This window comes from Gossypium hirsutum, chromosome D05, assembly GCF_007990345.1.
Source record: "Gossypium hirsutum isolate 1008001.06 chromosome D05, Gossypium_hirsutum_v2.1, whole genome shotgun sequence".
NCBI classification, from domain to species: Eukaryota; Viridiplantae; Streptophyta; class Magnoliopsida; order Malvales; family Malvaceae; genus Gossypium; species Gossypium hirsutum.
The window spans coordinates 25,413,228-25,428,065 of NC_053441.1; the positions used below are offsets into that span (position 1 = coordinate 25,413,228).

The 14,838-nt window shown below is 36.6% G+C and overlaps 1 protein-coding gene across 1 annotated transcript; it reads right to left on the reverse strand.

Moving 5' to 3' along the window:
* Positions 1-9,943: 9,943 nt before the first annotated feature.
* On the reverse strand, positions 9,944-11,278 carry LOC107904943 (pathogenesis-related thaumatin-like protein 3.5). Its single transcript, XM_016831486.2, has 2 exons — positions 10,929-11,278; positions 9,944-10,790 (listed from the first exon to the last, which is right to left on the reverse strand). The coding sequence occupies exons 1-2, from the start codon at positions 10,984-10,986 to the stop codon at positions 10,102-10,104; spliced, it is 747 nt and encodes a 248-aa protein (XP_016686975.1). The 5' UTR covers positions 10,987-11,278; the 3' UTR covers positions 9,944-10,101.
* Positions 11,279-14,838: the final 3,560 nt, after the last annotated feature.

Consider the following 14,838-nt stretch of genomic DNA (forward strand, 5'->3'; position numbering starts at 1 on the left):
TGAAATTGAAGCTTAAGAGTAGATAAACAACGTACAGAAAACAAAAGCTGATCCGACGATGGGGGAGGGAGATCGGAGAAAGGTAGGCTACAACTTTGGTTTTAGATCAAGACAATCGGTGATGATTTTGAAGAAACGGAAGATAGATTCGGAAAGAGCATGAGAAAACGAACTTGGAGATGAAGTTTGGGCTCCTCTAGCCATCGGAAATGACGACCGGCGCGGCGACCCGACACCGGAGTTAGCCAGATTCTGGGTTTGGCTTTTGGTTTTAGAGCGTTGATAGAACATTTGAGTTGGAGAGGGAAGAAAAAAAACTAAAAAAAGAAAGGAAAGAAAACGAAAAAAAAACAAAAACAAATGGGCTCTACGCTTATAAAAAATAAAAAATTAGGATAAATTACATTAACAATAATAAAACAGTTATTCAGCTTTTAACACAGTTAATTAACAAATCAGTTCTAGTAATTATTTTTCATTAAAGATGTAACGGAAAATTGACCTGTCATTTAACTGGTCATGTTGGCATCCTACCTGTCATTTAATTAGTCCCAATTTAAGAACCCTAACTAGGCAGTAGAAGAAGAGATAATAAGAAGAAAAAAACAGAAGGAAAGAAGAGAAAATTCTAAATCCCAATCTTTATGACTCAAATCTGGATTAGCAAAATAAATAAAATGATGAAACCAAAACCCCCCAATGCCAAAACACATTTAAGATCCATCAGAGATATCTTAGTACCGTCAAAAAGGGGTGGCAGACGAATGGCAGTGGTGGGTTGGTGCCTTGGTGGACACCGAATGGGTGTGGTCATGTGGCCTCTAGTAGTGATGATGGTGCAGCGTGAGGAAGGCAGAGTTGTTGGAGGAAGGTTGTGAGAAGAGATTGTTTGGAAGAATTCGAGAGCAAAGCTATTGCTGCAAAATTTGAAAAAACAAAAAACGTGTTGAAAATTTACACATCTATATGACTATTTACGAACTCTTGCAAAGGTTAAATGCTTTGCAATTAAGTTACCCATCTCTATACCTTTTCATCTACCGACTTTTACTTTAAGAGAAAGCTCCCTAAAATATTAGAAACACATAAAAAATTCGAAATCAAAATACCCTCATCTACCATCTCCACTGTCAGATGTAGATGAAACTTTGGCTATCGCTTCTCCTCTATAGACAAAATAAAAATCTGAGAAACCCGAATAAGGTTTTGGGTTGATAGATCCTAGGGATCTGAAAGTGGGTTTAATGGGCTTTGGAGGTAATGATGATATGCCATTGGTGATAAGTGGAGCTTTGGAGGTTGGGTTTACCTGGGTTTAGAAAGGGAAGTTTTAGGAGGGATTTACCAAAAAAAGCCAATTTTTTTATAAAATTACCGAAATAGGTCGGTTTTTTAATTATTTACCGGACTGGGCCATTTCCTCCAAAATCGCGCCACATCGGAGCGATGTCAGGGGACGGGGCAGAAGGTCGCGTCCACGTCAACGCGACCTGCTGACGTGGAAGGAAATCGCGCTCTGAAGGGAGCGATTTCCTTCCACGTCAGCAGGTCGCGCTGACGTGGACGCGACCTCCTGTCACTTAGCGCGGTATCGGGAACGCGATTTTGACCCTAATTTTTACGCCTAGGTTTTATGGCTTTTAGGGTTTAGGGTGTAAGCTTTTTAGGAGTTAGGGGTCCAGGAAAATTTTTTTCGAGTTGACGTTTTTGGTTAAATAGTGGGAAATCGCTTCTACTAGGATGCTATTTAAGAAGAAATTGTGAAATAGTGGCCTCGTGGACGCGATTTCGCTACAGTGGTCATGTGAGAAATAATTTTTTTTGACGTTTTCTGAGGAAATAGTATAAAATCGCTGATACCAGGATGCTATATGAGAAGAAATTGTGAAATCGCGCCCTCGTGGACGCGATTTCGCTACAGTTGGTCATGTAGGAAATAATTTTTTTTGACGTTTCTGAGCAAATAGTGTCAAATCGCGCCCTCATGGACGCGATTTCGCTACAGTAGCAAGTTTGGGCTGAGGCTATAAATTAGGCAGAGAATTTTCTTAGAATGCATAACTCAAAGCAGAAACATTTTAGGTTAGGGTTAGGGAATTTAGAGTTTCAAAATGAGTGAACGTATTAGTGCTGTTATTTACTACGATGGTGAGGTTTGCCACACCGAGAATGGTGTTATTTTTTTGTCGGAGAATACGGTGCGACTGTCATTTAGCCAAAACATAGATTTGACAGAACTCCGTAAAAGAATTAGGCGTAAAATCTTCGGAACCACGCCAATGAAAGTTCAGTCAATGACGTATCGATTTTGTTCTTCTGTTGATCCAGTGACATATGACTCGTTCGACATAAAAGGTGCTCGTAGCTTGGAGGCAATGGTGCAGACTCATCTTGCTAGCGGAGCAACTTATATTGAGTTATATGTACAATTTACGTCACCAAATGATGTACTTTCGTCCGGTGTTCGAGATGTATACACGACCCCTGGCCGACACTCGGTTAGCGTGTTACAAAATACGGAACAGCCCATGCTTGGTAGCAGTGTCGAATGCACATCCCCCCAAGACACTCTGTCGGTGGATGAGACATGTACGTCGGTGGCTCGACGGTTGACGCTGGAAATACGAGCTGGAGAACTGCATCAAGTTCTACTGGATGGCAATCTACATCCAATTGGGGGCGTTATCAAATGCCCAGAAGAAGGGATGACGTACTACCTACGACATCAACCGGTGAGTGGACGTCGTACGTTGCAGATGATTATGGGTTAGAAGGTGAGTCCGATGTGGATCCACCTCGAGAGCCCGGGCCGGATGGTGCAGAGGTGAGATTATTTTCTGAACCGGAGCCTATTCCAATAGAAGGTGAAGATGGTGATATGAGTGCAGATGATGAAGAAAATCCACGATTCAGAGCATATTCACCTCCAGCCCACATGCATAATGTCGATCTATCAGCAGATGATGCGTTAGAGTTTCCAGATCTACCACACCGGGTGCGCGATCGTACAAGTTCGGGAGTAGATGTTGGTGAACTTGAAGTTGGTAATTAGTTTACCAATAAGGATAGTTTTATTGGTGCTTTGAAACAACATAGCATCAAAAACGGCGTTAATTACCACGTCGTTAAATCAAAATCTGATAAGTTTGAGGCGAAGTGTGCGGTGCAAGACGGCACATGTTCATGGAAAATCGCCGCCTCGTTAAGAAAGAGGACAGGGTTGTGGGAGATCAAAAAGTACAAAGGTCCACATACATGTGCTGCAGGTATAGTATTGAATGTGTATGAATAATTTTTTTATTTCCCAATGTTGCATTACTTAATGTACTCCCTCCCTATGCAGGTGTTTCAGAAGATCATCCGAAAATGGATTCAGCTATGTTGGCTAGCTTGATACTGCCCACGATAAAAGCAGATCCTCGGACTTCAGTGCCGGTGATAATTGCCAATATCCGTAGCCAAATGGGGTACACGCCCTCTTACCGCAAGGCTTGGATAGCTAAGCAAAAGGCATTGGAGAAGATGCATAGTGGGTGGGACACCTCTTATAATGAAATATGGCAATGGTGTCAAGTGCTAGAGAGATACGTCCTAGGTGCCATCACAGACCTTCAAACGGAACATGCGTACTACAACGGCCGATTGCTACGTGGATGCCAAGTGTTCAAACGCCTATTTTGGACCTTTAAGCAATGTCGAGACGCATTTTCGTACTGCAAGCCGTTGGTACAAATTGACGGTACCTTCATGTTCGGTAGGTACACTATCGGTTACTGGTTGCAGTGGCACAGGACGGCGGTGGGAGAATTCTTCCAATTGCATATGCAATAACACCGGGGGAGTCGTCTGATGACTGGGATTTCTTTCTCTCTAGGTTAAGGAGGCATGTGTGCCCCCAACTTGATATCTGTGTTATTTCAGATCGGGGCGCCGGTATACTAGCTGCATTTGATCGAGAGGGAAGCTTGTGGCAGCGTACACACCATAGATATTGCCTGAGACACATTGCTTCGAACTACTACAGGCAATATCCATCTAAGACGGAACGGCGACAAGTGACCAACATGGGTATTTACTGTATAACTGTATTATTTCGTTTGTCAAATTGAATTAGTTTTATTCGTAGAAGGGGTATAAAATATTCGCTATGTTCTTATATTGGTAGGATATGAAATGAATAAAGATCGTTTCCACGAGATGTTGGCAATCTTGCAATCCCAAAACAGAGAAGGGGCGGACTACCTTTGCAACATACGTTTCGAACAGTGGGCACAAGCATACGACGGAGGCCTACGATATGGCCATATGACGTCGAACCTGGCAGAATGCATAAATTCTGTTCTTAAAGGAACGCGCCATCTACCGATAACAGCGGTTGTGCGAGAGATATATTTCCGTTTGGCGGCGCTATTTCCAAAGCGAGCAGCTTTTTATGCAGGCCAGATGCAGGGTGGGCATGTATGGTGCAGTAAGGTAGTTCAAGAAATTAACAAGGCGAAGGCGAGGGCAAATATCATGCACGCTGTGTGTCACGATCGAGACAATTTATGGTTTCGCGTGACGGAGTTCGACATACCGCACCAAGGCGTTGTTGGCGGCTAATATCATGTACACTTGCGAAACAGGACCTGTGACTGTGGGAAGTTCGATGCACTTCGTTATCCATGTGCTCATGTTATTGCAGCCTGTCAGAATCTCCGTCTGGATCCGCTGAGTTATGTGGACGAAGTGTACAAATTAGAAAACATGTACAACGTATGGAGACACGTTTTCCCACCGGTCCCAGATGAACGTAAGTGGCTGCTCGTATCTCTTGCTCCTTTTAAGCTGTTACCGAATAGAGAATTGCATCGCAAGCCAAAGGGTCGACCTTTCTCCACTAGAATACGGAACAATATGGATATCCGAGAAACAACCAGTCAACAGAAATTGTGCGGATGGTGTAGGAACCCAGGCCATACAAGTCGATCATGCCCTAATCGCAATAGTTGAATGTAATTATAGAAGAAATTACCTTTTATTCAATTATGTATTGATAATTGTATTAAATTTTGGTTAAATTATCAAATTACTACAATTTCTTAAATGTTAGTACCAGTCAAAACATTTTACGAAATCCAACATTATGTAAAACTACAATTTAATTAGGGTTTTTAATTAAATAGGGTTAGGGTTTTTAATTTAATTAAATTAGGTTAGGGTTTTTAATTTAATTAAATTAGGTTAGGGTTTTTAATTAAGTAGGGTTAGGGTTTTTAATTTAATTAAATAAGGTTAGGGTTTTTAATTTAAGTAGGTTAGGGTTTTTAATTAAATTAGGTTAGGTTAGGGTTTTTAATTAAGTAGGGTTACGGTTTTTAATTTAATTAAATAAGGTTAGGGTTTTAAATTTAAGTAGGTTAGGTTAGGGTTTTTAATTTAATTAAATTAGGTTAGGGTTTTTAATTAAATTAGGTTAGGTTAGGGTTTTTAATTTAATAAAATTAGGTTAGGGTTAGGGTTTTTAATTAAATTAGGTTATGGTTTTTAATTAAGTAGGGTTTAGGGTTTTTAATTTAATTAAATAAGGTTAGGGTTTTTAATTTAATTAAATTAGGTTAGGGTTAGGGTTTTTAATTAAATTAGGTTAGGGTTTTTAATTTAATTAAATAAGGTTAGGGTTTTTAATTAAATTAGGTTAGGTTAGGGTTTTAAATTTAATTAAATAAGGTTAGGGTTTTAAATTTAAGTAGGTTAGGTTAGGGTTTTTAATTTAATTAAATTAGGTTAGGGTTTTTAATTAAATTAGGTTAGGTTAGGGTTTTTAATTTAATAAAATTAGGTTAGGGTTAGGGTTTTTAATTAAATTAGGTTATGGTTTTTAATTAAGTAGGGTTTAGGGTTTTTAATTTAATTAAATAAGGTTAGGGTTTTTAATTTAATTAAATTAGGTTAGGGTTAGGGTTTTTAATTAAATTAGGTTAGGGCTTTTAATTTAATTAAATAAGGTTAGGGTTTTTAATTAAATTAGGTTAGGTTAGGGTTTTTAATTTAATTAAATAAGGTTAGGGTTTTTAATTAAATTAGGTTAGGTTAGGGTTTTTAATTTAATTAAATTAGGTTAGGGTTTTTAATTAAATTAGGTTAGGTTAGGTTAGGTTAGGGTTTTTAATTAAGTAGGGTTTAGGGTTTTTAATTTAATTAAATTAGGGTTTTTAATTAAGTAGGGTTAGGGATTTTAATCAAATAATGTCAAAATAACTCGGAAAAAATTCTATTTGTATTACATCGTCATAAACTTCTAATTTATTACATCAAATGATTAATTTTAATACGGTAATTAATGTCTATGACCAGGGGATTCAGTTCCACATGGCGGCCGTCGACGGTTACGCGCTGGATTCCTCCTTTCTCTAGCTTCCAGCGGCGGTTGTTGTTCCTCCGGTGGGGATTCTGGTTCTTCCGATTCGGCATCTGGTTGTCGGACTTGGGACGATGATCCACCTTCAAAGAATAGTGTATGTGGAGGTGTTTGCATCATGAACGGCGACGGAGTTTGAAAGCCATGCGTTGCTGGCGATTGGTAAAAAGGAGAGCTCCCCGACGGCCCCCTTGCGACCCCTCCTGCGCCGATGGCCTAGTTATCGGTGGTCCGCTCGGCATTACAGGAAATGGAGCTGATCCGGGCATTTGACTCCAACCTGCCATAGGATTCGGAAAAGGATACATGTACGGGTTAGGGTACATATAAGGGCTAGGAAACATACCTGGCATCATAGGGAAAGGTGAATGCGTGGGTATCATCTGTTGAATTGCTGCGCCAGGTGACTGCGTTGGTGCTCTCGTTGGGGACGGTGATTGCATGGTCGCTGATGATGAACCGGGTGAATGTCTGGGCCTCGTTGAGGGGCTGCCCTCGTAGTTTTGTCCCCTTGGATTTTGAGGCCCGCGCCTTTCCCTTCCGACACGTATTTGCCGCCGCCTCTCCTCCGGCGTAAGTAAATACGGCTTCCCATGGGCCCTAAACTATGGCATGTATTCTGGAACGCACGGTAACTCGGGAACGATGATTGGTTCCCGAGTAGGTAGATATTCATTCCGATTTTCCCACATTTCTGTGTACACTGACCAGTACAACGGCCAATCCGTACCTAATAGCCGAAGGTCGATTTTGTAGTGCTCGTCAAACTCCTCAAGGTCCGCAGGGATCGGTTGTCTACATCCAAACTGTCGCAAGACTCTGTCTGTCTGGTGGGGCTCCACGGTTGCATAGTTGATCAACACCACTTTCACGTGCCAAGCGTTCGGATTTTGTAAAAACTCTTCCGGGATTACTGCCCGGACTGCCGGATCCTCGTATGGTGTCCATTGAAACTACATGAACATGATAGAAATATTACATATATACATAATACTAAATACTAAATATCAATCCACTAGCGAATGTATGGAAATATCTATTTGCAATAATACTTACTTCTGCTTCCGAGCGTTGCTCCAATAGAAGCCGTATATCTTCAAGTTCAGTCGGTATTCCACGATAACTTGCCGGATGGTTCCACCTAATTAAATAAATTTTTAGCATTCTTTTAGTCTTACAAAATCTACATATCAATTTCAAAATGTAATATAAAATTTACTTCGTTACGAGTGGGAATGTATATGGGTGGTTCACTCGAGGACGTTGAAATGGAAAGCGAAACCGTACCCATGATTGCAGTAGTGACAGGCAACCTCCAATTTTTGCTCTCCTCGGTTTGGTCGCCCCGCACATCTCCTGATATAATGTTGCCAAGACGGCAGACCCCCAACTAAATTCACCGACTGCTCTAAAATCAACGAGTTTTAGTAGCCACCTTAGATGTACACGGCTCCGTGATGTGTCGGCCATGAGATAGCCTCCAATTATTTGAAGAATGTATGATCGAGCATATCGGATTCTTTCAATCTCGGTTGAATTTTCATTCAGACCGGGGAAGGTGGCACGTAACCAACCCATCTCCACCTTACCTCCATCTATTTTATCCGGAACGGCGCCCAAAAGCTCGTAGCACACCGCCTCCCAATTGCTAGATTGGGCAGACCTGGTCACTGGGTGCCCATCCACCGGCAATCCCAAATGCAAATGGACATCTTCTAGAGTGATAGTGCACTCTCCACATGGAAGATGAAATGTGTGCGTCTCAGGTCTCCACCTCTCGATCAACGCACTGATCAGTTTCGGCTCCAACTTGCATCCCCGGCCTACCGTCGCCACGTGCCAAAATCCCGCTTCCCGCAAGTAGTTCTCTACTAACGGTGATGGAGCATGCATATTCCGAATATTGAATTCCAATACCCGATCTTCAGCCTTTTATAACAAAAAATATATTAATAAATATCTAAAAATACATAAATAAAAATATCTTAAAAAAATTAAAATTAAAATTTAATACTTACCATGTTCATTTGCTCCACCGATATGTGATTCCTATCAAGACGAATCAATGATCCGGCCATTTTTGAAAATATTAAAAATTTTAAAATTATTTAAAAAAAATAAAAAAATTTAAAATTTTCTTAAAAAATAAAATTTAATGGAAAAAGAAATTTAATATGGATTTGGAGATTTTTTGAAGGAAATTGAGAGGATTTTGGAAGGAATTTGAGAGTTTGAGAGAATTTTGGAAGGAAATTGATAGAAATTTTGAAGGGAATTGAGAGAAATTTTGACAGGAATTGAGAGAATTTTTGAAAGAAATTGATATTGAATTTGTTTGTGAAAATAAAAGGGGTGGGGGGTTTATATAGTAAAAAAAAATTTGACCGTTGGGGGGGGCAACGGTCAATTTTTTGACCGTTGGGCATTGTTCACGCGCGCGTCCACATCGCATTCACGTCAGCAGGTCGCGCTGACGTGGACGCGACCTTCTGCCTCGTCCCCTGACATCGCTCCGACGTGGCGCGATTTTGGGGGAAATGGCCCAGTTCGGTAAATAATTAAAAAACCGGCCTATTTCGGTAATTTTATAAAAAAATTGGCTTTTTTTGGTAAATCCCTCAAGTTTTAGTTGTGACGTTTCCTTAAAAATTCACCTCTCTTGCTGCCAAATGCTATGTTGGAATAGGAAAAGCTAACAATGACAATGACATTTTGTTGATTCAGATTCGCCTCTCTCTTGTTTCGGCATCTCCATTTCTTCTTTTCTTCTCTTCTTCTTTTATTGTTTTGTTTGGTTCTTAAATTGAGTTTCCACCATGGTTAGTTAATTGGCCATCTTAGCTAGTTAACGGGCTACATCAGCGGTCCCATTAGGTTTATAACGGAAGATGTTAGTGGGTGATTGAATTATTATTTTTCGATAACGTTAGTGACTAAATTGTTATTTTTCTAAAATTGAATGAATGAATTGAAAGTTGAGTGACTGTTTTATTATTGAAACAAAAGTTAAGTAACTTTTAGTGTAATTTACCTTAATAAATATTATATGTATATATATTATTTTTAAGTATTAGTGCGCCTCATAAAAAATATGATTATATGTATATATTATTTGAAAATGACGTGATGACACAATATCATTTAATGGTACAATATATAGTTCATTAGAATTTCCTAACATTTTTATTATTAAATAATAATACAGTGATTAAAATATTATAAATTGATAATATTAATGATATTTTGTAATAAATTAAAATTCAATGATTAAAAAGTAATTTAAATCATATAAAAATAATTATTTTTATAGTTTTGTTTTCTTTTTCATCTTAAAAATTTTCTTCTAGTTATGGATAATAATCTTTAATTTAGGTAATAAGCATAAGTTATTAATTAATTTTTATATACATATTTTTTGAATCCCTGCTGCCATTCATCGTTGGTTCATTGAATTTCATTATACTGAAAGAAAATTTTCATTCTTAAGCGCGCATTTTCTTTCTGGCCAAACAAACAAAATCACAATCTTTGAAACAGTCGAAATGTTGCAACTAAAAGACCATACTTTATCATCTATTTTAAGCAAAAATGCTTTGATTTCAACGTTACATAACAATCCAATCAACAAATTCCCATAATACCAAGCATCAAATTTACCCAAGAAACTACTAATAAACATTTATTCTAACCATAATTATGAATCAAGACACAGTTGGACAAAACGTGATCAAATAATCTGACCCAGAACAAGTCCGAGTACTTGAGGCATCATCATAAGCATAACTATATGCTGTAGGACAAGCATTCTTGAACATCACCGAGTACTGCGTCGGCGAGCAAGTCTGAGGTGTAGCATGGTCGCCAGTGCAGCAAAACTCAGGCCAGTTAAACGCCGCACAGGCGCTTTTACAGGCTACGACAGAACCCGAGTCAATGACCTGCAACTCGGGCGGGCAATTGGAATTAAGATCCGAGACACAGCCTGCATATTGGCAATCCCCTGAACCACCAGTTGCCCTGACTCCTAAGGCAACGTTGTAACCATCCACCAGACTGACATCGTAAAAGTCCTTATCACCCGAGCCTCCGCCTGCAATGGTGAACTCCACCAGGGAGACAGGTGGCGCGCCGCCGCCAGTACACTTCAGTACGCCACCACAGTCGCCAGTGACGCATTTCCCAGAGCCAGAGTTGTCAAATGTGCAGCCGGTTCGACCCCAGAATCGACCTGACCAGCCAGGTGGAGCCTGATATTGAGCTGATGAACCAGGTGCCAAAACAAATCCGCCCTCGCCAATCGCAGCACCGTTACCGGAGAGTGAACCTGGCCATACCATGAAACTGCAATGGTTTTGGAGTGTAAAAAGCGTCGCTGAAGACAGAATCGTCCCTGAAACCGTCATTAAAACCAAAGTTGAAACAATGCAACTAGAATCCAAAATCAGCTTTCAACTAAAAATGATTCACAAAAAAAAAAGAAAAGAAAAAAAGACAAACAACAAGGATACTTTATAAATTACAGATTTACCAAAAGAGAAGAGATTTAGAAAAAGAAGATAAAGCCCAGAAATCGCCATTGATGGCATTTGTAAGGAAGGAAAGATTGAGATAAATGGGAAGGAAGTGGAGAGATTTGATGCAGGGGAAAAATGGGATGGTGAGGTGTTAATATAGAAAGTTGTTGTGTGTACCCCATAAATTTTGCTTGCAAATATAATAAAAGTTTGTCAAACTTTTCGTGAACAATATTAGATTCTCAGTTCTCTTTGGGAGTACTGAGTAAATTATCAAAACAATTTCTAACATCAATTTCCTCTCTTCTGTCTTTTCATGGTCGGTTATGATACTTAGATTATTAATCTCTTGCTTCGGTTCTACAAACATGGTAATTCGTGTATTTGTATGATATTTTATGCTTTTTTTTTCTAATACTAATTATGTTCTAAGATGCTATTTATTAAGTTCGTACTTTATTTCGTATCTATACTTATATCACAACACCAATTTAGTTAAATAAATTATTTAATTTTTTTAATAAAAGATCAAATATTAATATAATGATATTTTTCATCTTTTACTAGTTTTATATAAGATTTATATGTAAAAATATCAATTAAGCCCCTATATTGATTTTGCATCCAATTAAGTCCTTGTCCTTAAATAAAATAACCAATTAAGCTCATTCGTTAACAGTTTTCGTCATTGACCACGTTAACCGTTAAAATAAATTGGCGCACCAATCAAATGGTGACATGTGGTAGCTTTTGGTTTAATCTAATATTTTCTCATAAAATATTAAAAAATTAGAAAAAATAAAAAATAAAAATATTATAAATTATAATAAATTATAAAATTAATATTTTTTAAAAAATTAATATTTTTTTTAAAAAAACATTTAAAATAAAAACGTATTAGAATTCTTAAAAATAAAAAAATTGTAAATAATTATAAAAAAAATTAAATTTGATGTAAACTTATTATAAAAAAAATCATAAATGTAACACCTCACACCTAATCTGATTGTCGGATCCAAATCACTACGTTGTTGAAGCAACTTAGGCTATCTCATTATACAATCATAAAATTTAATTTATAATTATCATCCAAACCAATTTAACCACCAATCATAATCACAATCACACATTCATAATGTCCAAGAATCAAAATTATCATTTTACGGAGTTATACAAGGTCAAATTTAGAGTTAGGAATCGAATCCAAACTTAATTATCAAATTTTAGTGTTATCTCGAGACAGACTTTATTTTATTTTTGATTTTTTTGCTTCGATGTTTACATGTCTTGAGGCACTAGAAGTGATGTCTCTAGGAAAGGTTCCTTAAGTCTCGAGACCAACCTCCTCTATTTTCTCAATTAAGCTTCGGTGTTTGAAAATCTCAAGACAAGGAGTTCTTGTCTCGAGACTTGAAATAAGACAAAACTTGTTTAGGTTTGATGTTTCCATGTCTCAAAACAAAGCCCACTCTATCTCGAGACATGAAAGAATAGTCTCGAAACATAGGCCATTTTAACAACCCAAATAACAATTTAACATTCTTAAAGTCTCGAGACATCTCAAAACATGTACTTTCTATCTCGACACTGAATGATATAATGACCCTAAATGCTCAAATTCAAACCTTCAAAACATTCCAAATACAACCTTAAACATACTTAAACTTTATATCAATGCCAAACCATCAAATTGACGCATATAAGCACAATTGCACACCACCATTTCATAGCAATTCACGCATAAATACCCAAACAACCAACTTGCCTATTCAAAACTCATATAAAACTAGCTTAATCAACTCCAAGTTACCAAATCGCAAACTCAACATTAAACCACAATTAACCTATGTACATGTCATATAGCCCAAAGTCAGTCATACATACATACATGCATACAAAAGAGGTAATAATACATATCTTGAACTAAGTTGTTGAGTTTGATGCTTGAATGTTGTCAATCTATGTCTACTCATGTCTAAGACTTGTGTACAGAAACAAACATAATTGTACACTGAATATTGAATACTCAATAGTACTACTATAATTCAAATTCAATATATATAATTCGATTTAAACAAATAAATAAACCTAACATTAGCTATTTTACTCCATCACAAAGTCAATAATCACATCATTTCCCAACTTCCTCATTCATTACATATTTCAACATTTCATACTTTCGTATTCTGATGCATTTAATAATTCAAAATACCATTCAATGTCATTTTCAATATTTACGCATTTTAGCTTTTATTAACTAACGATAGTCACTAGGACGGATACTTGGATCTGTAAAATGAGTAAGTCCACGACCCTCTAGGAATTGTGACTATTTTATTCTATCATCCGAGTTGCTCGATAATAATGACTTTTAGTATTTGTCTGAACTGTTTTATTCTACCATCTTGGGTTGCCTGACAACGATGGCTTTAGTATGTGCTCATAACCCTCAGGGAATTTGAGCTAGTAAACCACTGTATCAGTGACCCTATGACATGCCAACTATATCTGAATTAAGTCTAACATCATTTAACAAGGCATGATCATTATTATCACCATTATAACACAATTCAACATGATATCAAAATCTCAATATAACATATATACGTCTGTATCAAGCATATTTTTACACTTAGGGTCTGTTTGATTGCCAGTAAAATATTTTCCGTAAAATGATTTTGGGAAAATATTTTACTTTTCTGTAAAATGATTTACTGGAAAATATTTTCGGGTGTTTGATTGAATCTGTGTAAAATATTTTCGGCTGTTTGGCAGATTTCCTGGAAATATTTTTCAAAAAAATTGTTTTTACATATATTGATATATATTAATAAATTTTTATATTTTAAATTATTTTTACATATATTGCAATGATTTATTTATAATAATACTCAATTATTAAGCCACAATATTAATTGTTATAAATTGGAAAAAATTAATATCAAATAAATTATTTGTAATTGTGTTAAAAAAACAAGTATTGAATAATTAAAAAAACAAGTTACTGGAAAATCGATAAATAGAAGCAATTTTCTACCGAAAATGAAGGAAGGAATGAAGGAGGCGATAGAGAGGAGAGCACGGAAAGTGTCTTACGGAAATTGAAAGGGTAAGACATTTTCCCTAAAATGTAACCCATTTTCCCTTGTTTTGGAGTTCATTTTCCAAATGGAAAATGTTTTCCGCCAATCAAACGCTGGAAAAGTTGGAAATGATTTTCCGGAAAATCAATTCCTTCAATCAAACAGACCCTTAATTATACATATATATCACAATTCAAGCACTCAAGATTGTAAAATTCATCATTTTATAATTTGGAATGGTAATAACTTTTGATTTGCTTTATCGAATTGAAAACTGATTTAACATTTCTTTACTACAAACTTCTAACTTTCAATTTATGACATAAATTTTTAACATTTATTCAATTTAATCAAATTATCCATATAAACTATTCTCCAAACTAAGCTTAAATCAACATTACCCATTATGATCTAACATGTTCTCCACTTAATCAAACTTATACAATTATGAAAATCATGATTTCAAGATTTAAATTTTATCAGCATTCAATAATGGAAACTTGAATTTATTTCAACAATTGAAAATTCTAAACAGTGAGCAAAACATGCTAAAGTTTCAATATTCACAATCCATGAAAATTTCAATTAAAAATCTGTTGGATAAAATGGCAGGAACAAACATAATAAAATTAAACTTTCTTGAGCATAAGCTCATAAAACAAAAAGCAATTTCAAAGGAACAAGATTGAAACAAAAACAACAAGTAACCGATGAGGCTCAATTCAAAATTTTTTATTAAAGCCTTGAAATATATGTGTTACAAAAGTAGTATGACAGTTACCTAACTTATGTAACTGCTCCCATCAATTTTAGTAACTTGAAATACAAAATAATACAAATT